The sequence below is a fragment of the Sarcophilus harrisii genome, chromosome 2, assembly GCF_902635505.1.
Source record: "Sarcophilus harrisii chromosome 2, mSarHar1.11, whole genome shotgun sequence".
Taxonomy (NCBI): domain Eukaryota; kingdom Metazoa; phylum Chordata; class Mammalia; order Dasyuromorphia; family Dasyuridae; genus Sarcophilus; species Sarcophilus harrisii.
The window spans coordinates 636,295,666-636,320,622 of record NC_045427.1 but is presented as its reverse complement, the minus strand read 5'-3'; the positions used below and the strand labels follow the sequence as shown (position 1 = coordinate 636,320,622).

Genomic DNA, 24,957 nt, shown 5'->3' with positions numbered 1-24,957 from the left:
AGGGAAAGGGGCTTTCTTGCTTTTTCTTTGTATCTCTAGCACAGTATAGAGTCTGACATGTACATTTTAAATATATATTTAGCAATCATTTAATTCTGTAATTTACCAATATGTTCTTCCTTTACTTTTCAATCAGGGATCTACACTCACTCTTCCATGTTTGAAACCTTGGAATTATCATTGAATGTAGGAAACGAGACAGTAGTAATATTCAAGAAGTTACCAAATTCTACCATTTCAATCTCAATATCATTAGTTCATCTTTTTCTGTGCTTCCTATTACAATTCTGCTACCAACTATCATTGGGTCTAGCTAAAATCCTAATGTGACTTGCTATTCTCCTCTCCCCCCCCTCCCCTTATTAATCCTTCTTTGATATAATTGCCAGAGTATTTTACTTTATCCATAGATTAGGTCATAATCATTCCTCTGCTCAGAATACTTGAATGCTTCCCTATTATTTAGTGCATTAAAGTATAAACTTCTTGGGCTAGGATTCAAGACTTCCCCACAATATGATTCCATTCCACTTTGCCAGACTTATCTTTGCTATTTTGAGTATAGGTGTTTGTTTGTTTTTTGTTTGTTTTTTGTTGGTAGGCTTTGTTTTGTTTTTATGTGTGTGTCAGAAATAGCATGTCTGTTTCCAAGAATGGAAGCTCCATGAAGACAGAGACCATATGTTAATTCAACTTGGAATTTGCCCCAATGACCAATACAGTGCTCTGTACATAAAAAAATATTTATTAATTCAAAGCTTCACTCTAGTAAATCATAAAAGGAAGCTACCCATAATTCTGTTTGGAAATGATGACCTCTCACTTGTAAACTTCAGACTGGAAGAACTTTGTGAAGTCCCCTTTCCCTTCCCTTGGCAAAGGTAAATTGTAGTAACCAGAATTCCCATGATCTCTACTCAGAAATATTGAAATGGAAGTAAAATCTACTATTTTTTTTATTCCTATTGATTTTCCTAAGGGGATTGCATATAAAGAGTAACTGTTGGGCAAGAGGGCCTAGTCCATCAAAGGCCAAGCTGAAAGTTTGACTGGTAGTCTTGATGTAACTATTTTTCAATTTAGCTTTCCAGATATAATGGCAGAGAAATTCCCTGCTGGGCAGCATCTAATTTTATAGACTGATAAACATGTCGAAAATATTTTTGGATGTAGCCAGGGAATTATTTTTTTAATTTATTTTCTTGGAGGATAAATGTCATCCTGAATGAGATAAGAAAAGATGGAGGACTAAGTCTCATTCCTCCACAAAAGGGATTGTGCAGGACATTGACATTGTCAATATAAGACATTGAGCTAAATATGAACAGAATACTAGTCATTAGAGACAAAATGATGCTCATCTGTAGATGATGGAAATGACAGACAGATATATTGCCGGGACCAAGGCTAATGGAATTTAATGGGAGAAGAAAGAAATAACTATTTTGGAAAGAACTGTTGTTTCCTCTCTCCTGGAATTACAAAATATTAAAGTTGGAAGAGACTTCAGGCAGCTTCTATTCAGATCTATGTAGAAAACCCCATTTCTTTACAGTTGCCAAGTGGTTGTCCAGCTTTTTCTTGAGTTTCCAATGAAGGAAACCCTACTGCCTATGGGCACAGTCCACACCATATTTATACTGCTCCAGTTGTTAGAGTTTATATGAAGCCCAAATCCATTCCCATTACCTTCAACACAATACTCCAAATTCTGTTTTCAAGGGCCAAGGAAAACAAGACTAATCTATTTTCCATATGAAAGCCTTTGAAATACCTGGAGTTAGCTATTATGGACATCTAGTCTATCTCTCCCCATGTTAAATACTTAATTTTTAAATAAAAGTAATTATCTCCCCAAGATCTCTAGTGATTTCTTTTGATTTAGAAAACTATATGTGTTCTATTATATTTTTATTTATTTTGTTAAATTTGTTAAATATTTTCCAATTGAATTTTAATTTGCAGTGCTGAGTATCATGACCTATGTATTTGATACCTGTGCTCTAGAGAATAGCTGATTCAAATGTTCTTTACCTGAAGTCTGTGAATTCCAAAAATAAAACAAAACATATACATATGCATGGACATATACATATATATGCACATATGCTATGTAGACATCCATATTTCAGTATAATTGCTTTCACTATATTGAATTCACTATAATTCAGTATAAATAATTCCATAATTCAGTATAATTTCAGTATAATTGCATTCAGTATAATATGTTTTATTTTATGTATTTAATATCAAATGGTTAAAAATTTCTGTGACCCACAAAAGATTAAAAACTTCTGAATTAGTTTAATTATGCCATTTGATATAAGAGGAACTTGAGTCCTTGAGTCAAGTGACTTATTCAAGATCACCTAGTCATTTATGTAGTACAGCAAAAATTCAATTTCAGGAGATAGATTCAGGAGAGCATCAAAGGTGTAAAGCTGGAAGAAATCTACAGACCAACCCTTCATGTTAGATTGGAAGATGCTGAATAACAAATATGAAGAAATTTTCCCAATATTACCCAGATGGAAAATGGTAGAACCAGATTTTAAACCCAGGCCCTTATATTCTCAATTAAGAACTCCTTCAACTACACAACTTCATGAGAGACTTTTTTGTTGGATTATTGGTTTGTTTTAAAAAATCCCAGCACTAACAACTTCACAGATTATTTGAAAGAATTTTGATACATTCCATTTCTAGGAAAATTTGAAGGCAAAAAGTGAATGACTATATAGTACATCAGCTATCATTTGGTCAAAAAAATCAGATGACTTTCAGAGTCTTCACAGAAAAAAAAAAAACACTGTTATTTGTAATAATACTAATGGCAAGAAAGACTTGGAGTCAGGAAGTCCCAAGTTCAAGTTCAAGGAATTCATGTTAGTTCATAATGATAATCTGTATAAAAACTGACACTCACCCTCAGCTCTAAGAACTCCACATGAAATCATACCATTATATAAAATGCCATATAGCCATAACAAAATGGACTATCAAGGACAATGTACTTTTCTGATAATTACAATGTCTGAAGTCTGAGAGATGTCCCCATATGGGATAGAATGAGAAATGAAATGTTACATTATAAAGTGACCAATTTTGACTCCCATTAGAGAGACCCTCATATCATGTTAACTTCCCATGAGAATAATACCTGAGCTTAGGAACAAAGATTCCAAAAGTGTAATTTGGCCCAATGTTGTGATTACTATTGGCAGATTGCCAATGAGTCAATGAGCCCTAAAGTCTGATTAAAATTGGAGATGTTATTTTCCAAAAGGTTCTTGGTGATTTATATAAGTGCTAGTTGGTTTTAATTATCCACAGCACCACAAGGTATATTTTGCAGAGATAATGCAGTCTTCCTATTAGAACATTTCTTGGTGCTTTACCAGTAACTCATTTTTTGAAAAGTGGGATAAGACTTCTAAATTGTAATACTATGCACTGAAATAAAATGCAAAATTTTTACATTAGTAAAAAGGAAATTTGTCAGTTTTGATAATCCTGAATAAATGGTTTTACCTTTTCCTTAGCTACCAATGTTTATTTAGGCAGTAATATCTCCATGGGGTGAAGTAGAAGATAACAAAGAATACTTTTTTATTTATAGAAATTTGGAATTTTTTTAATCAGTGAGGAACACTCTGGGGGGTTAGAGATAAGGGAATACTTAGCTATGCAAATTGGTCAGCTTTTCTCAAGATCAAACTAATTAATGTTTTCTTCTAATACTTTGATTAGGATTCCCTTCAATGAGTATATATTTATTGTATTTCAAGGGAACCTGTTTCTTAGAAAGATTGAAATTAATGTTCTTACAAGCTAGAAATCTAGACCAACAAAAAAAGTATTATTAAAACTGCAAATAGAGAAGAATCTGACCAAGAAACTGAACTGACAAGTTTAGAAAGTCATATGTTATGTAGGGATGGCTTCTAATAAATCACTGATTGTACAGAGTAAGCAAAATTTATTCTGGGTTTATAGATTGGGGATTTCAGGGCATAACTCACACAAAGACTGCTGGAAGTTTTGTGAAATTACTGAATAGAGAAAAGACCCCTCCACCCCGCAACACTGGCCTTCTGACAAGCTTCAACAATAAGGAATTGAAACCAAGCCTCCCCATTGTAATAACTAGCTGTGGGAGCTAATTGTCATAAAACAGTACCACAGATATCCAGGTGAGTTGTGGCCATCCCTCAGGCCTTGCACCTGAGGCATCTTCTTCCCAGATCTTAACCCCATTGGAAGCAATTAACATCAACCTAGAAGAACCAGTGGCAGAGGCATTTCAGGCTCTGGTGATCTGAGCTCCAGCCACTTGTCATCATTTAACTGACATACATTTGTGCTGTATGTTGGGCTAAATAATTCCACAGCCAGGAAATCCAAAACAGGATTGAGTAATGTGGAGGATTTCCCTTTAACATTTGTTGATTTTACTCCTTACTGACCTGTGGAGGGAGCTTGTAGAACTCTTTTGTACTTAGTCATCTGGATTTAGCTCAGGAAAGCATGTGCTCAGAGAACAACAAGCCTAGGTATGAATAGCAGAACCTTGATTTGTGAGGAGTGGAAGGAATCAAAGTGCCTAAGATAATCAATTTATTTGAGGGCAATTGCTATTAATGGGTAATGGAAACAGGTTTCAAATTAGTTAATGAGGTTATTGCCTATCACTCTCAAGGAATAATAACAGGGTTATTAGGAAAGGAGGTAGTGCTCTTACATTGTGACTATATATATATATATATATATATATATATATATATATTTAAAAATTATTCAAAATGTTTAGTAGAGCATAGAAACATTTACAAATATCAGTGGGAAAAAGAGAGACAAAAATACAAAGATGCACACTTGAAAGAGAAGAAAAGGTTCTACAATAGACATACACAAGTGAAAAATTATATATATAATTAATATATTTAATTACATTCATTTGCCAAAATAAAGCATTATTTATAAGTAAATCACATACACTAATATATAGACACTAAATCACATACAAAATGACCCTACTGAATTTTTCTAACACCCCCAGAAAAAAAAAAATCCTTTTTAATTCTTCCCATTTCTGATTTTCACAATTCTATCTCCACCACTGCCAGATGACTTCTCACGTAAGTGAATTCTCTGTGACTGTGGCCTCTTCCTTTGATTAGTTATTTCTTAACAGTGAGGAAATTTAATGTTGGATTTTATTATCTATTATCATTGTTTTTCTAGCAATTCATTCATTTCCCTACTTATCAAGGTTGGTTTGTTTTTCAGAAGGGCAATGTTAGGATAAGGTAATAAATCCCAGACCCCACAGGATCTACCCATTTACAAGCTTGGAGAAAGCAGATTGCTTCTGCCTACCTATAAGGAGAATACAGCATAAAGCAAGTTTTCCGCCAGGGACGCATCCTTTTGTCCTTGATTTTCCCTTCAATTTAGGGATGAGTTCACTTTCTTCAACTGCCTCCCACCTCCCCCCTTAAAAAAAAAAAAAGAAAAAGAAAAAGAAGATAATACAAAGGGGAAGACTTGAGAACATTTAGCCCACCTCATTCAAATGTCATTCATTTAAATATCCATCAATTATGATTGCTTTACATTTACCAGGTGAAGTCCCAATGATAAGATACCTGAATTATTTGTTTGTTTGTTTGTTGTTGTTGTTGTTTTGATGAAGCAATTGGGATTAAGTTATTTGTCCAGGATTACACAACTGGTGAATTTTGTGTCTGAGAACAGATTTGAACTCAGGTCCTGCCAACTTTAGGATCTGTGTTTTAGCAACTATACTAGTTGCCACAACACCTGAATTTAAAGAGTCCTGGAATAATGCACTCTCTCTCTCTCTCTCTCTCTCTCTCGGGAGATAACTGAGAGACCAAGGACCTTAATTTATTGGTTATGTTTAGCCTTGAGAATAAACTGATTAATCACAATCAGAGCTCTGTCTTTTGACATTTTATTTGCAACAACAGAACCTCCATTTCAAGGAACGATGGATTACATCCACATTGGCCACTTCATTCTTTTCTGAATCCTATTCCTGATTTTTCTTCACCATCTCCCAACAGTCTTGTCACTCTAGAATATCCTTTCACCATCATTCCCCAAAAGAGTTCTCATTTACAAAAATATCTCCACCTCTTCTTCGGGACTTTCTCCTTCTGGCACTAAACTCTCTAGACTTTCTAGAATCAATAACCTTGCCCTCTGCTGCTGCCTCATCCTGTACCTTTGTTTAATCTTTCTTTTCCCCAGAATATCCAAGTAATCCTATGTATTTCTGACCCTAGAACATCCACCAATTGGACCATCCTTCTCTCTTCTTAGAAATGCTTGGGGTCTCTATTTTGTGGAGATACTCAGATCAATGTTTCTTCATGCCTCTTTTGGTCTTACTCCAAAATAGCCAGGTACCTTCATCTTCCCAACGCCCTTACCCTCCCCCCTACACATACACACTTTTAATTTCTTTATCAATGTCTTTAAGGACAGGGTTTGTCTTGGGTTTTGCATATATTTGTACCTTCATCTTTTAACTCAGTGGCTGACAAGTAATAAGAATTTAATAAATGGTTGCTTCTTTTCCCTAGTGCCTTCACAACCTGGAAGATTCCCCACAACCCAGCAGAACTTCCATATTAATGAAAGGCCTTTAGCTCACCTTCATTCTTTTTTGGTCTATACATTTGATTCACTAGACTTCATTTTCTACAATATATTTATGCAGATTCACTCTTATGACCATCTTCTATTTAGATCTTCAACTTCCTTTTGATGTGTTGTCTTCCCTTTATAGAATTCAAACCTCCTAGAAGCAGGGATTATCTTTGTTTTGCTTCTTTTCTATTCTCAGTGTTTAGCACAGAGCATGGCACTGAGTAAGTGCTTAATACATTCTTGGTAACTTGACTTTGAAAAATTAATATTTCAAATTCATTTCTTTTCACATTTATTTTAAATTGGGTTCCACACATAAATGATAAATAAATCTTTTGAAACAGCAACCTAAAGAATACTGAACACTATATGATTAGAAGGAAAATATGCTTCCCATATACATATATATTATATATAATTTAATTTATTTGTATTATTTAGTTTCTTGTATCCATATATCCAGATACAAGCAAATGTGTATAGGGATTTATAAGAAATTCAGTACTAAGTCTCATAATGAAACTTAAAATGCAAGTGGCCTCTGTAAAAATCAGAGATTTGGGGATACATGTTGAATTTTAAAAGTTCTGTTTTCTGGCCCAAGATTGTGCTCCTTCAATTATTGGAAGAGTGCACCTCAGTTACACAATCATTCTGCCAACCAAATAGCATTTATTAAGTACATATAGTATGTCACAGACTGTGCTACGTGCTGGGGATACAAAGAAAAGCAAAATATAGTCTCTGCTCTCAAGAAATTTAGAATCAAATGACAGAGACAACATGCAATTACACACAAGTAGAGAATGTTCTTTTTCCATCCTGCTTTTGCCTAATTCACAAGGTATAGCAGTTTCTCCATAAATAGAATGAGCCAACATATGCAGATAAAATCCTTAATGAATTTTTGCAGGGCAAAAAAGATGTTTGTGTGTGTGTGAGTGTCTGTGTTTGTGTGTGAATGTGGATTGGGGAAGCATGAGATTTTTAATTTGAAAAAAAGGGATCGCGATGGTCATACTTACATTTTTAAAAGATCACTTTGAGAGCTGAATGATGGATGGATTAAAGTAAAGAAAGACTTGAGGCAGAAATACTAACCAAAGATAACTTTAAAAGCCAAGGTATGAAGCAATGAGAACCTCTATCAGGAGGGTAGCATTGTCCAATAATTTGTCAATCCTTTACTTCTCTTCCAGGCTAACACCTTGTGCTAGTCTTTCTCATCTTGACATTTTGGTAAACCACTTTAACTCTATACAGATCTCTCCTCTTAAGTTCCTAGAAGTGGATCAAGGAGAAGTTGGATGATCATTTCCCTGGATTTTGCAAAGATAATTCTAAACCTTGATAGGATAAGATAGGAATTTTGACTAAATGATTTGTAAGGTCCCTCAACTTGAAATGTCTAGGATTCTAGCATCACAGAGATTTGTATTTGCCAAATCTTTTATTCTACTAAAGTAAATAACTCCTTGTGAGGATACTTCTTAATTCAAATAGACCACTTTGATGTAACCCATATTCTTTCTTAGTATGTTGCCTGAAGTACTGAAAGGTTATTGTCCAGGACCATATAGTCATTAACATGCAAGACTTGAACCTAGGGAAACAAGCATGAAAAGCTACAAAAAGAGCAACTGAATATCAGTATCTGGAGAAAAGAAAAATTGAAAAAAAATACTTGTAAACAATTAGAGCTATCCATATTTAGAATGGGAATCCGTGAGAAGTTGTTAGCTCCTCCTCCTTGGAGGTCTTTAAATAGAAGCTAAGTCCTCAGATGTCTTGTATAATAGAGTCCTTTTATTTATCAGTGGTTTAGATGGTTACTGAGATGGCCTTCAACTCTCAAACGCTATGATTCTTGACTATAAGGCCAGTTCTTTCTCCTCCATACAAGACCTCTAGAAACAGTTGTTGCTTGAGACCAGCAGCACTCCTTCAAACAGTCTGAACCATATTAAAATATGTTTGAAGAATATTTAGCAAAATGAATAAAAATACAACAAAGCATAATGTTAATCTGTTCTTTTCAAAGTCAATATATGTTTTATCTGTGTCTGACACCATTTTACTATATCTCTTTAATCACTGAGGTATTCATACATAAAAAGAGGCAGATCCATATCAAGAAAGTCATTTGTGAAGGACGTGTTTTTGATATATATGCTAATAAGCCAAGAGTTACAATTAAGTGGAAGAAAAACATCACATATAAAGATACTAATAAAGGTGGTAAATTGCAGATTTTATTGTGTGAGAAAGATAAGTGGAGGAAATTGAGACTGTTCCTAATTAGGAATTTGAAGGACTCAAAAAGAAGTCTCATGCCCTTCCCTAATAATGGCAATGGGAGGGGAGATGATATATTAGAGAAGAGGACATATAGATTGTGGGAGAGAATGAAAAAATCTCATTTGGAGATGTAACACCTATATTTATCACTTCCTTTGGTTTCCATGGTGGTTTCATTAGTTTAGGGAAAAAAAGATTTTAAGAAACAAGCAATGAGAAAAATGCATAGCAACAGTTGTCACTTGTTCTTTGCATCAAAGGTAAGACGAACAAAAACATAATCACTTTTATTTCTACCCTCACTAATATCAGTTCATTTTGATCAGTTCCATACATGGGGACTTAATTTTTACATGTTTCTCTTAATTAAGATCAAGGCCAGCCTATAACTAAATCTTTATTTTCACCCCCTTTTTTCTTCAATTAATTGGATAGAATGTTTTTCTGCCAAATATATTCCTAAAAAATCAGAAAAGAACAAATGGAGAACAAAAGGAAAAAAAAAAAAACTGTCTTGTAAGTTGAGAATTTAAATTTTAGAGTTCAAACTTAAAAAAAAAATCCAAGGATCAATAAAAGATCAACCTGGAGACAGATTCAAAATGGCAGAATAAAGGCAGGGACTCACTTGAGCTCTCCCCCAAACCTCTCCAAATGCCTTTAAATAATGACTCAAAACAGATTCTGGATCTCAGAACCCACAATAAAATAGAGTGAAATAATTTTCCAGCCCAAGAAAATTTAGAAGGTTGTCAGGAAAGTTCTATTGCAAAAGGGTTAGGGAGAAGTGCAGTCCACTGGAAGGGGTTCTAGCATGGACTGGGTCCCAGCAAACCAGGAGTAGGTGTTAACATACCTATCTCAACAGTAGTGGTTTCTAGACCTCTCAGTTCATAGACTAAGGGGATCAAACAACAGGCTAAAAGGAGATGGACTCCATTGTGTATACTTGGACCTTAGTCTAGGTCCTAGAACTATGGTCCTAAATCTTAATCCCAGGCCAAGGAGGAGCACAACCACAGCATAATTTGTGGCCACAGAGGAGCAGGAATCCTGATTACAATCCCAGGTTTGAAAAGAGTGTTTGGGGTCACTTACAAACCAGTGCACAATACAGGATAATTGTAAACGCTTCTTTCCCTAGATCACACCATCTTGGGAAGATTCAAAACCTTACAGGTTCCCAGAATTACCTTTGAAAATAGCTGTGGAAAAAAAAAAAAAAAACAAAAAAAAAACTAAAACTTGGGATAGTGCTTCCTCCACTTAGGAAGCAGAGCCCCACTTTTACATAAAATTAAAAGTAAAAAAAAAAACATAGTCTGGAAAATGAGCACACAACAGAAAAAAAAAAAAAATTCTAACCATAGAAAGTTATTATGGTGACAAGGAAGAACACAACACATGCTCAGCAGAAGACAACAAATTAAAAAGTCCAACATACAAACCCTCAGAGAAGAATATGAATTGGTTTTAGTCCATGAAAGATCTAAAAAAGGATTTTTAAAAATCAAGTAAGAGTAAGAGAAATAGAGGGGGAAATAGGGAAAAAACTAGAGTGATAAAAGAAAATCATGGGAAAAAATATCTTAGTAAAAAAGGCACATACATACAGAAAAAAAAAAAAAAAACATATTGAAGAAAACTGCCTTTAAAAAACTTAATAGACTAAATGGTAAAAAAGGAACAAAGATCCAATAAAGAAAAGAATGTCTTCAAAAGCAGAACTGGCCAAATGGAAAATGAGGTACACTGAAGAAAAAATACCATTAAAAGTTAGAATTGGGCGAGTGGAAGTTAATAACTTTATGATATATGAAAAGATCAACCCAATAATATCTCAATAAAAAAGAATTCAACTAATTCCATTCAAGGATTTTATAGGAAGTTTAAGTTTTAGCAAGGTAAAAAGTTTCCATTTGGTGGGTGACTCATAAAAGTCTTACTGATTGTGTTATATGCCATATACAATGGAGGAGGGGGTGAAGAAAATGGATTCAAAAACTTTCTGAAGTTTGTAAAAGAAGTTTTAATGAGGAACTTTTGAATTTAAGGATGAAGTCTAATCCTGACCTTTAGGATAACGATAAGTCCATAACTGATTTCCAAGTGGGAATTTGCTGATTAGTTTTCTTTTAAAGACATGTAAAGGCTACATCCAAGATGATAACTGGATTCAATCTTTTAAGTCACTCCATAGGTTTGTGTCAGTGTGGAATGGAACCATAGAGGTCATCTAATTTTGCTCTCCTAATTATAGAAATGCTACAACTCAGGTCTAGAAATGGGAATTGGCTTTGGTGAAGACCAAGCAATTACATAATGGTAAGGGCAGTTCTAAATTCTGCACCTCTTGTTTCCTTCTTGAATATGTGTTTTATTCCTTGAGTAAAATAGCTTAATCTTGAACTGTATACAAATTGCCCAAAAGAAATGATCCTTCTTTGGAAAAAAATGAATGTGTCTCACCAGCCTAGATACATAACAGTAGCCAAGAACATTATGATACATTTAGGTCAGATGAAGAGGGGCGGACATAGTACCACAGAAGTAGCAAAATAAATCTCCATTCTGCCTTGCTTGGGCTACAATCACATGCTGCATTCAGTACTCTATGTTCTACTCTAGTAAAGATAACTAAGATAGTGAAGGCCATAAGGTCATGACAATGGAGGTTTGTTAAAGGCTGGGAAACTTAGCTTGGATAAGAGAAGGCTGGCAGCTGGTGGAGAAACTGCAAACTTCATTGATATTAGGGCCTACACTGTTGCTTAGCTCTAATCTACTTGATCTGAACGTGGTTGTTTGTATGTTGTCTTCTTCTTTAGACTGGCAGCCCCTTGAGGAAAAATATCATTTTAGCATTTCTTTATATCCTCAGTTCTGGACAAAGTGTTAGGCTTTTAGCAAGCACCAAATAGATGTTTCTTGACTTCACTTTCTTTTCACGATCCCAAAGGATAGAATTAGAAACTGTTCATGGAAATTATAGAGGAAAATTTGGAGTTTTGTAAGGCTACAAGTATCTGTCATTTAGAAATATTCCCAATTCACTTAATCTCTTGGCCTGAGTGTGTCCATTTGTAAAACTGAGTGGATTAGGCTAACGGTCCTCTAAGGTTCTTTGTCACTCAAAAGTTATGATCATTGATATTCCATAGAAACCAATTTATCCTATCAGTAAGATGATATTTCATTTCTATAAACACCTTCATCCCATGATCACGTACCAGATGGAGCTATTATCTGTAACAGAACACATAGCATAGACTGTATTGTCTCTTCTTTTGATATTGGATCAATATCATTATAAATCATTATAAATTTGACTAAATATCATTATTGGATAAATATGGTCCAACAATGAGATAGGAAAATCTATTGATAACAGAACATTGGACTTACCATTGTTGGTAAGGTAGCCAACTTTCCTCAGCACTCCTTCAGTGTAAGCCCCAGGCTCATAACTGTCCATTTCTCCCATAACGATGTGAGCAACTCTTGCGGCCCGTCCTTTGATTGCCCCAGCTGCACGGTCTAAATTGTCAATATCTTGGTCTCTTAGAGCAATGATACACTTGTTGACATCCTCCAGGATGTGGCTCTCTGTCAACACAAAGGAGGCAAGTGTTAGATAGGTAAAGGATTTTCACAACTAAAGTCACACATTTGAAAATATCTAGCATTTCTATAGTTCCTTACCATATATATTATCTCATTTGATTTGGATCACAAAATTGAGAGAATACTTTTGCATTAAAACAATGAAGGGGGGGAGACAAGGTGACAGAGAGGGGGAAGAAGAAAGAGAGGGAGAGAGAGCACAAAAAAGAACATGGTGAAGAAAGCAAAATGGGAATAAATTTATTATTTTCCCCTGACTTTCCAAAGGAAGATTTTAATTATAACTCTATCACAAATTTGTTATATAGTCTATCTATACTATTTCATAAAGATTATAAAAGTGTTTTTGAAATTATCAGTTGCATATCTGATATCTTGTTTATACAAATAGAATAAAACATTGTCTGATACCTCCCTCCCAAAAAAACAATATAAATTATAGTTCATCAAGGGAAAAAGTAAATAATGATAGAAAAAGCTGAATTTCTAATTTAAAAATAGAGAAAGATTAAAGGCTACCTACAATTCCTTAAAACATTCTGCCTTGCAAAAAATAAAACAAATATAGCACAGCATATTTATTTAATTTTACAAATATGTGATTTCTAATGTGGGAACTTTCTGGTATGGGAAGTTCTTCCTCCAAAACCTTCCTCAGGTTTATGAACTAGAAAATGTGTCTTAGGGATGAATTAAGACACAAAGATGTTAAATAACTAAGTACAGAATGAATATTTAGTAAAGAAGTGAAGAAAACAAAAGGAAATGTAGGTGACAAAAGTGAGCAAAGTTTATTAACTTTCAAAATTATGAATATGTGCATTTATTTAAATAACTTTAAAGTTGTTTTTATATAATTTCTTATTTGTATTTTCAAATTCCTGATCATTAAATTCACAATATAAAAATACTTTTTAAATGTAGATTCTCTTTTGAATAAAAAGTGAACAGTGGACTTCTCAATTACAAGGTTATAGCAATATGGAAATGAAATTACCCTGTTGACATAATGTAGCTCATAAGGTTTATGTGGAATAGATGGTACCCAGTGGGTGCCCAAAAATAAATACTTATTAATTAGTGGGAAATGAGTCACTAATTAAGATTTATTCACATTTTGATAGTGTTATTAAAAGCTTTTCATAATCTGGATATAGACTACTTTTCTAGTCCTATTTCATATTATTCCTATTTCAGCATTCTACATTCCATCCAGGCTTCACAACTAAGGGTTTATTAGCCACAATAGGGATACTGTGTTCTCCCAAACCCAAAGGAGTCTAGTGTTTAGTGAACCCCAAGGGAAAATGGAATGAAGCTTCCTGTGTTCACATGAGTCCAGAATCTATTTGATCCTTAGTCCTTCCTCTATGATTCCCTAAACTTCCCTTCAAGGGTTATCAACTCCCAGTCAGAATTTTTCATCACAGTGCCCCCCTCCATTTCTGAAGTTCTTTTCCTTCTGAAGGGATTATACCCCAAGCCATTAGATGCTCTTTAAACATGGGTAAAGATGGGTAAAGATGGGTCTTGTGTCTATGCCCAGAATACACCCAATACAAGGAGATCTGTTCCTCCTCCTAACCTCATGCAGCCAATGTTCTAGAAAAGTCCAAATAGTATACCCTACTGTCTCTCCCACTAAAATGAGCTTTAAAAAAATCCTTGAAGGGAGTTTATTTGGTTGATTTATTCTGAGTACCAAAAAATGCTGGTTATATTTCTATGCTATAGTCATAGAAGCTGCAGTATTGACCCTGATGTTGGAGTGAGGAAAAAATGAATTTAAATCCCAACTCTATTTTTTACTACTAGGTAACCCTGGATATATTTCTTAACATCTCCATGATACAGTGTGCTCATCTTTAAAAAAAGTGGGCCATTTGTCCTTCTCTTGAAGAGGACCATGACATCAGGGAGGTGGTGCCATGACATGCAAATGAATTGGATTTAAGTGAGGGAGATTGTTCAAAGTCACCAGCCTCACTTTCTCCTCTAGTGGCCAGATATAGATCAGGATGACTGGAGGTGTTCCACTACTTATGCTATTGAGTTCAAGTTTAAGTGAAACACTTGATGGAAGATAGCATAGAAGTGCTGAGTGAATATCAGCTATTCTCATTATATTTCAATTTTGCTCAGAACTGACATGTTCTCTTCAGTGAATGACTTACCAGTGTGCATTTTTTTCTTAATGCCGAAGTCAACTAGAATAATGTTGTATGAATGCATTTCCCTTGGATCCTTAAACAAAAATATGGACACATTGTCTATTTTAATAAAATCTGAAATTTGTCTTCCAAAGAAACAGATGAGGGAACAGTATCTGGGCATTCAGAGTGCTGGCTTGGAAATTTCTCATTTTGTTTTTCCTCCACTAAGATCATCAAACAAAATGTTGACCAATTATCTTAATTCTCTAGAACTGAGATAGTGCTGATGGTCAGTATGTCCTCAATCTTCATGCAACCTTTTTGCTGCTCAAACTTCTCAGCTTGTTGTTTTTTAAATGCATGAAACAAAATGCATAAGATTACAAAGAAAATCAATTTTGTTGAAATGCAATCATCAAAAAAAATTAAGTTCATGGATTTCTGGTTAAGAGCCTTCTTTCTTGAAAACATTTAATGGAAAAGGAGTCTTTTGTATAATGGAAAATCACAATTACAATAAAATCTGGAATTTTCATTCCACAAAATTTTAGTTGGAAGGGAACTAAATAGCCATCAATTCCAACCTTTCCTTATAAGAAATTATTGTAATCAGCATCCCCACAAATGGTTTTCCAGCCTTCTCTTGAATACCTTCATGGGGAGAAACCTCTCTTGAGATGGACCATTCCATTTTGAGCCAATTTGTTTCAAAGCAACAAAGCTACATGAAGCACCTATTATACACATGTTGTTTAGAGCTTGGCATTTGTAGAAAGGTTTTCATAATATTTACCCTAATTGCTTTCTTGTAACTCCTCATTGTGTTTTATTGCCTCTGTAATACCAATGGGAAAGCATCTCATATCTCTTTATTTACATATGACAACACTTCAAATATTTTAAGACAACTAGCATATCTTGAGGATTAATTGCATAACTAACCACAACAACTTCAAAACAGATTTCTTTCTTCTTTTTTTTTTTCTGGGTAATTTTTCTTCCCATGAATTATGCAAATATGATACAAATCATGTTTGTTCACACAGAGTACTTGGCTCTCTTCCTTGGGAATAATATAGTTTACAAACTGCAATGTTATTTTAAGTTATGCATTTTCTATATCAACTCCAAAATATACTTCTTGTGTTGTGTTTATAGCACATATATTATAAGCAAGACATATGTCATCTGAATGTAAGCCTCCTGAAAGCAGGGAGTGCTTCATTTTTGTCTTTGAGCCCTCAATGCTCTGTACATAGTAGTTACTTCATAAAAGTTTGCTGAATTGAATTAAAGAAAGCAGAGATCTAAAACTGTCAATACTCCTGTCTATTTCTGTAGTCTGGTGTGAGGGAAACATGTCTGCTCTTCGTATTTGCCTGATATGCTCAAATGTTGTATAGTTGACTTGAGAAACAGTGCTGCAAAAAGCAAATTTCCTTAAAGAAAAATGGATTAGGCCATATATTTGCAAATGAAATTCAGAGAAAACTCGAGTAGAATGATTTTAAAGAGGTAGATAGTTAGATACCCAGGAATCTAAAGTAAATATTGGGATAAGTCTAAAAGAATGTATAGAGATATTGGTATTAAATATGTGATAACACTATGGAAGATTTCATAAAGTCTCAATTATTTTAATAATTTCACAGAGTCTCAGCATTGGAAAACATTTCAATGGCCATTTAGCAATAATAACAATAATAGCTAGCATTTGGATATCAATTTAGGGTTTAAAAAAAAGCTCTACAGTTATGCTAATTGATGAAGTTCTGGGTAACTAAGTGGGGTTGGCAGAGACAGTCTAAAGCACTGATAGTATTGTAATGATCTTGGAGGCATGCTGGGAAGGATGCAGATGGGATCTGTTCCACCTACCATAAGCCTTTTGTTCTTAAATAGATCCATTGGACTTTTCCTTATAGTCTCTCACCCACTCTGGAAGTCTTTGGAAATACCAACTTACTGTTTCTTATCAGAAAGTCAAGTTATAATGTCAAAACTCTGAGATTAAATTTCCCCTATAAATCTGTCCTTGGTTACACCATCTTGGCTCAGTTGCTTTTACTGGTTATTCCATGCTATGATATATAGTGGCTTTTATCTCAACTCCTCCCCTCTGTGTCATGACTTCTTTTTACAGCTAACTCTTTTAGGGTGCTATGTCCCTTTTAGATTCAACCCACTATAAATAGTGTAATCTCCTTCCCCTAACTCCTTTTTGAGTTGGTCTGCTAAAATCCATGGATTTAGCCCTTTGGTCAAGATATATTCCCACTTCACTGTGTGTTCTCTTTCTCCCAATTAATTGTGACTTCCACTAGAGAACTTTTCTTTTCCCTTGTTGATTCTCAAAATCCCATTTCCTTGTTAACTATAATATTCTTTCTCTTGCTTTCCAAAATCTATTTCCTATTTACTGCTTTTGAAGTCTAGTTTACCTCTCATTTTGTCCACAAATTTTCCTAAATAAAGGTACTTTTTGTAAATGAGAACACCATTGGGAATTCTTAACATGTGCCTTACACCTTGACCTTTGGATTTCAAACTAGGTATTGCTGCACTGACCCCATTACTAACTAATTCACTTGATCATCTCAACAATCTGATGAAATAAATTTAATTGCTATAACCATTTTATAAACAAGGAAACTAAAGCAAAAAAAAAAAAAAGTATCTTGCTCAAAGTAACAGAGTGAATTAAGAATCTGAGGCAGGATTTGAACTCAGATCTTACTGATTCCAACTCTCACACCCAAATATACAGTGCCACCTAATTGCCTACTCCTACTGAAAGTCACCATTCTAAAATTCCCAGAAAAGGGTTATTTAAACATTGCTTGAAGACCTCTAAGGAAAAGTTAAGTTTCTTATTGATGCGGATAATTTGCCATAAACTAGCAATAGTGACTAACTAAAAAGTGTTCAAATAAACTATCAGGAAAGGTTAAGGTTCAAGTTGTATCCTGAAACTTAGAGGAGTCATCAGAAATCAATGATTCCACCCCCCCTCATTTTTAAGAGAAGGAACTGAGATGAACAAAGGCTAAATGACCTGACCAAAATCTCACAGGTGCTAAAAGGCAAATCAGGATAAATTCTTCAAATCCCATTTACACATTAGACAACACTTCTCTTAGAGGCACTATAGTTATTACTGAATTAATGATTCAAAAGTAAAACCATGGGTACATTTTCCTTCATATTCAAATTTATAGCTATTAAATGAACCATAGAACCACATAGCATTTGCGTTCTTCATCCTATAGATTAACCCAAAGAACAAGCTATCTCAACACCTCCTCCACCCCACCCTCATCCCTATTCTTGCTGGACAGAAGGCATCTGTTGAGAGCATTTATGTGACAAAGCTGGAATCAATACCAGTTCTCATGGAAATCTAGTGTTTCCAGGATCACAGAATTTGGTAGAATTTGAGAACTAGGGTGAGGGACCTTGATGGATACTTAGCCTCATCCATACACAAAAATGAGTCTCTACTGTTACACATCAGATTATATCATCACCTGGATTCAATCAAAACCTGCATCTTTTATTTCATGTTAGTTTTAAAACGATGGATTGAATGAAGGGCATATAATTAGGAAAATTGCCCCAAATATCAAAGATCTGGAAAGTTGGGATGGATTTAATGAAACAAAAGTTATTGTTTTAATGGACAGCTAGGTGGTTCAGTGAATAGAGCATCAGCTCTGAAGTCAGGAGAACCTGCATTCAAATCTGACCTTAGACACTTAACACTTCCTAGCTGTGTGACTCTGGGCAAGTCACTTAACCCCAATTGCTTCAGAAAAAAAAAATAGTTATTGTTTTACTGTCAAATGGCAAAGAATCTTATATTCATTTGGTTTCCTCTTCTTCCTATCTTAAAATGTGTAATTAGAAATATGGCCACATTGTAGTTTTTTTTTTTTTTTTTTTTTTTTTTTTTTTTTTTTTTTTTTTTTTTTTTTTTTTGCTGGTGTCATTGTTCAAGCCCTGGCAAATGACTTTTAACATCTAGGTCTCAGAGGCAGCCTGGTACAATGAGAGGAACACTTAAAATTGCCCAGCTGTATGAGATTAGGTAAGTCCCTTCTCTCCAAGACTTAGTTTCCTAATTTGTAAATGGGAATAATAACACCTTTCATGCCTATTTTAGATGGTTGTGAGGATGAAATGAAATGATACATGTAATGCTAACTTGCAAGCTGTAAAATAAACTATCAATATCAGTTATTGTTTAGCATTCTTGCATATTAAATTATTAAGTTTTTGACCAAAAAGTTATCTCTCTCATTTGTGAGTAGATTAAAAAGAGAAAAAAATGGAGGAATTCCAGTGCCTGGAATAAGAAAATAAGGAGGAATTGGTGGGAGAGCAAAAATGATATTATCTATAATATGACCACTGTGGGAGAGAGGAAATGCCAAAAAGGTATCTGTTACTGCCATGAGTTCTATTTTTCTAAAGGACTAACCACTCCTGAGAAGCTAGAATTGAGAAGAGAGTTTGGGTTGATGGGGGAGGTGGTTGATAGGAAATGATCCCTGAGAACCAATCATGATTGCTGGAGGTGGGATTAGTCAGAGAAAAAATCATTTGGATTGTGGCCACTAAAGAAAGGGAAAGGAGACCTCAGTGTTGGCACCCTGGAGTAAAGTTCTAGCAGACCTTGTCTCATTCTAGATCTAACCTAAACTAATATGCCCTATCTCTGACCATTGCCAAATAGGAAAGCTTTTACAAGGCTTCCAGACTAAGTTTTCCTTGGCTCTACTCATGGAGACTCAGTAATTTTACACGGGCACACGCAAACACACACACATTCACATCAAATAAAAACTCTCAGGTGGCAACCAATGAAAAGATTTTTTATCTTCTTCTATTCCAAAGCATAGTTTCATGATAAGAATTTCTTCTTTTGTGGACTGAATGCTTTGACCTGGTTACCTCTGATTTTCTATATCCAGGAGGGGAAGAAATAACACAAAGTTGAAATCACTCTTTAGTCTTTAGCTCTCTCCCAGTAAATATCACAGAGGCAATTTAGAGTTTTTTGTTTATTTTTTTGTTTTGTTTGTTTTGTTTCTTTGGATGTTTTTGGTTTTTTCTTGTTTTGTTCTGTTTTGTGTTTTTTACAGGTCATTTAGGGAAAGAAAAATAAGCGTTACCACAAGCACTTGAACTACAACCAAATGAAATTGGATGAAATAGTACCTTTTCCCAATACTCCTCATAACCTAGTCTATTGGAACTATTTGTCAAGATTCTAGTTAGAAGGAGACCCTTTTAAGGAGATAGTTCTCCTTTTGCCACAGAGCAAATTCAAAAAATATAATTGCATCTTTTCAAGTGTTTTCTATTATGATGCACATAGAACCCCCCCAAAAAAATAAGTGGAATGTCCCCAATGTACTGATATATTAACAGATTTTTAATAAATCCATTTGGCTTACTGATTCATTCCTGTGTTCAATTTAATTCAGCAAATATGTATTAAGTACCTACCATACTCAAGGCACTATGCCAGGTACCAGGGATATAAAACCCCAAAATGAGTATTTTCAGTCATTTCAATCTTTATTGTTTTGTATTGTAGAAGATATTTTTGCTTTGGAGAAACTGTAGGCAGGGTAGTTCAGTGGAAAGATAATTGGAATTGAACTCAAAGGTCATAGATTCAAATCTGGATTTTGTCATTTACAGATAATCTTAAATAATCACTTCATTTTATGGGTATCAGTTTGGTCAGTAAGAAAATACTAGAGTTGGGCCTGGCAGATTTCTTCCAGATCAAAAACAATGAACCTAGGTAAACAAATTCAAATCAACCCAATAGAAAATTATTAAAAATTCCTAAAATGAGTATGCTACCATGTTTAGTACTAAAGATACAAAGACAAAAGTGGTACTGATAAGGTACTGGATTGCTAGATAGATATTGATCTAGAGAACCTGAATTGTCTTAAATAATCTGGAAAGCAAGTAGGGGGAAGCACTGATAGGATTATAATTGTAAAGGGCTGAATCTATGAGCAGATACACTTGGATAATGGAGCATTTAAGATTAATTACCAATTGGACAATATTCTATTAGCATTTGCTTGGAAAATGGCCCACTTCACCATTCTGTGCTGGCTCGATCTGTTGGCCTATAGAGAGATCTGGAGGAGGGAAAAAAGGGGTGGAGTAGGACTAGTGAGGTGACTCTGGGAGGAAGAAGAAAGAGGAGAATCCGGTGTCCACTCTCTCTCCTGTCCCTTCAACAAAGAATAAAGATCAAGGACTTTTGCTTATCCTAACTCCACCAGATTTTAAAGTATCCAGGATGCTAATGTGGTCATCACAATAAGTGGATTTTTTTTTTTTTATTTTTATTAGGACTTTTGTTGAAGTGTACTTTTTTTTTTTACAGCCCCACCCTAGGCAAAGGTCACCACTCCACATTTACTATATCCAATCAGAATTCCTAGTCTAACTTTCAAGATTATATTTCCCTTATAAAAGATCTACTCTACTGTAACTCTTTTTTTTAGGGTACTAAATCCCTTTTAGAGTTAGCCCTCCAGCCAATGTCCTAATTCCCCTAATGGTGTCTTCCTCCTTAATAGTATTTTAGGCTCCTTTAAGTGCTAAAACTCATTTGCTTGCTAAAAATTTATCCTGCTGTTAGCAGTGTAATGAAATCTTTGATTTGGAGGAAGTTTAAGCTCACAAATTCTTTTGAGACAATCCACAACACTGGCCTATAATCCCAGTATTCTTTTGGAGTATTTCCAGGTTCCTCATGATAAGGAAAACTAATTGAGATGAGGAAAGTGATTATAAAGTGCTTGCCTAAAATCTCATAGCTGAAAAATATCTGTGCTAGAAGTTGAACCTCATGACTTCCTAATATTATGCTTACTATTCTCTTAAGTAGTTTAGGGTGCCTCAATCTTATCAGTTCAATCATATGAGTCTAAAATTAATAATAATAGTTAATATAAATTTTAATATTAGCAAAGTAGATTACATGTATTTCTTTAGATGTTCTTCACAACAATGAAGAAAGGAAGGTACTGTTATTATCTCTATCTTATACATGAGGAAACTGAGGTGGAAAGAGATTAAACAATTGTTCAAGTTTGCATAGCAAGTAAAGTCAGAAATGGGATTTTCCCACAAGTTTTGCTCATTCAAAATCAAGAGCCCCATTTATCACATCCTTTTATCTTTAAAGGTTTATCTTTAAAGGCTAAGAATATCACTCATTTATTTTCTGCCCTAAAAAGTGTGGCCAAGGAAAATGCCAAAAAATGAGTTCTCAAATCTCTAAGCTCGCAGGGATTCATTTATTTCATTAAAAAATAGAGAAGATATGTTTTGAGACTTTTTCACAATTTCTAGGCTTCTAAACAACAAATATTATTATAAAATATGCTTATTGACATTTTAAATTGAATGTCCCTGATATACTTTAAACTTAACCTTTTCAAAATAGGGCTTATCTTCTCCACTACCCTAAAAAATTCTTTCCCATCCATCAAATTTATCTATCTCTGCTACAGATACAACTCCATCTCACAGATTCTTACCTTTATAGCCTTTATTTTATTCTCAATTCCTCCCTCTTCCTTATCCCACACATTTAAAAGATTCTTATTTTTTGGTGAATGTCTGCTTTTACCTTCTCTCTAATTCTGGTGACCACCTTAGTTCTGGCCTTTACTATGTTGTTCAGGTCAAACTAAACTTCCTTCTCTCTTTTTCTCATATACTGTGTTCCATCTCCCATCTTAATACTGTTTCACTGTCTGTCCCCAACACACAGTATGCACTGTCTCTGAAGCTGAACTTCTTAGAATTTCTTGTACTTCCACACTGAGACTAAGCACCATCTTCCCTAGGCAGTTATCATGATCTCTTCAATTGGTAATACTCTCTTTCCCCAATATCTTGTATTCATCGATATTTACTCTGTAAATAATCACATATAAACCTGGTCATCTCCACTACAGAACATAATCTCCTTAAGAATGTCTTTCTTAATTGGGACCCTGATGCATTGTTGGTGGAAGTGTGAACGAATCCAACCATTCTGGAGAGCAATTTGGAACTATGCTCAAAAACTTATCAAACTATGCATACCCTTTGATCTGGCAGTACTACTACTGGGCTTATATCCCAAAGAGATCTTAAAGGAGGAAAAGGGATCCACATGTGCAAAAATGTTTGTGGCAGCCCTTTTTGTAGTGGCTAGAAACTGGAAATTGAATGGATGCCCTATCAGTTGGAGAATGGCTGAATAAATTGTGGTCTATGAATGTTATGGAATATTATTGCTCTGTAAGAAATGACCAGCAGGAGGATTTCAGAGAGGCCTGGAGAGACTTACATGAATTGATGCTGAGTGAAATGAACAGGACCAGGAAATCATTATATACTTCAACAACAACACTATATGATGATCAATTCTGATGGACATGGCTCTCTTCAACAATGAGATGAATCAAATCAGTTCTATTTCTTCAACAATGAAGAAAACCAGCTATATCCAGCAAAAGTACTATGGGAAATGAACATGAACCACAACATAGCATTTCCACTCCTTCTGTTTTTGTCCACTTGAATTTTTGATTTCCTTCTCAGGTTATTTTTACCTTATGTCTAAGTCCGATTTTTCTTGTGCAGCAAAATAACTGTATAGATATGTATACATATATTGTATTTAACATATAGTTTAACTGTCATATTTAACATGCATGAGTCTGCCTACCATTTAGGGCAAGGGGTAGGGAGAAGGAGGGAAAAAATTGAAAAAAAGAGTTTTGCAAGGGTCAGTGCTGAAAAATTACCCATGCATAGAGCTTGTAAATAAACACTATAATAATAAAGAGAAAAAAGAATGTCTTTGTTTCTTTTATGTTTTCCTTTCTTTCTTTTTTCTTCTTTCCTTTTTTCTTTTCTGCTTCCTTCCTTTCTTCCTTCCTTTTTCCTTCTTTTCTTTTTTCCTTTCTTTCTTTATTCTCCTTTTCCCTTCTTTTTTTCTTTCCTTCTCTCCTTCCTATTTCCTTCTTTTTTCTTTTCTTCCTTCTTTCCTTCTTTCTTTCCTTTCTTCCTTTCTTTCTCTTCTTCCTTTTTTTCTCCTTTCTACTTCTTTTCCTCTCTACCTTCCTCCTTGTTTCTTTCTTTTTTTTTTTCCTGCCTCACTCCCTACATAAAAACATGCATGATCTATACCTCATGTGTACAAAATAAATAAATACATGGTAGTTTGGAATAGAGGGGTTAAAATACCTGAAACTAACCTCCACTCCCAGATCCTCTCCCCCTCTCATCCCTTGTGGATACTAGACCTATAATTTCACTGATGTAGAGTGTTTTTGAAGAAGACTTTCTTAATAATATCAGATAAGCAATTATTCAGTAACTTGGGGTCTGAGAAATTTGACTAAGAACCTTGGCCAAAGTTGTAGAGTCAACACATGTCAAATTAGTTCTTTGTATCTCAGAGTCAAACTCTATTCATCGTACCACACCAACTTTCATTGTGTATTGTTTCTGATTATTATAATAGTATGTCAGCATCTTAGAAATGGGGACTATATTTCAATAATAATATTACTAAATAACTAACATTGACATGGTGTTTGGACTTCTTCAAAGCACTTTATGTATATTAATCTCACAAGATCCTTATTTTATAGATGTAGAAACTGAGCCTGGGACATTAAGTGATATGCCCAGGCTTTCAGTTTAATGAATTAAGTGCTATTATTACTCAGATTTTACAATTCTGGAAACTAAACTTAACAGAAGTTAAATGACTTATATAGGTGCAAAATGAGTCAGCTTCTGAGAAAAGATTCAGGTTCAAATTTTCCTGATACCATAGTCAACTGTATGTACTATCTCGCCAGTTGCCTGTCTTTGCTCACCTAGCACAAAGTACTGCCCATTGAAAGTCCTTAATCAATCCTTTATATACTGATAGATTATCAAGAGAAAAATAATCTTTGGATAAAATGTGTACCTGATGAATACTTTTATGGGTAGAAAAATACTTTGGATTTTTCAAAGGGACATCATGGATTTAGGATCTTCTTTAATAGGGAATCAAACACATCTAAAGTCATCAGGAATTGAGAGGTAATGGGAAGCAAGACAGACCTAATCAACAAGTATTTATTAAAAACTTACTATATGTTCTGATGCTGTA

General features: G+C 34.5%; 1 protein-coding gene across 3 annotated transcripts in view; it reads right to left on the bottom strand.

Moving 5' to 3' along the window:
* CTNNA3 (catenin alpha 3) overlaps positions 1-24,957 on the bottom strand; it is a 1,956,715-nt gene that overhangs the window by 511,911 nt on the left and 1,419,847 nt on the right. For all 3 annotated transcript variants that reach the window (XM_031949475.1, XM_031949474.1, XM_031949476.1), the window contains one exon: positions 12,382-12,582. In XM_031949475.1, coding sequence (XP_031805335.1) covers positions 12,382-12,582 — 201 coding nt within the window. The remainder of the gene's footprint in view (positions 1-12,381; positions 12,583-24,957) is intronic.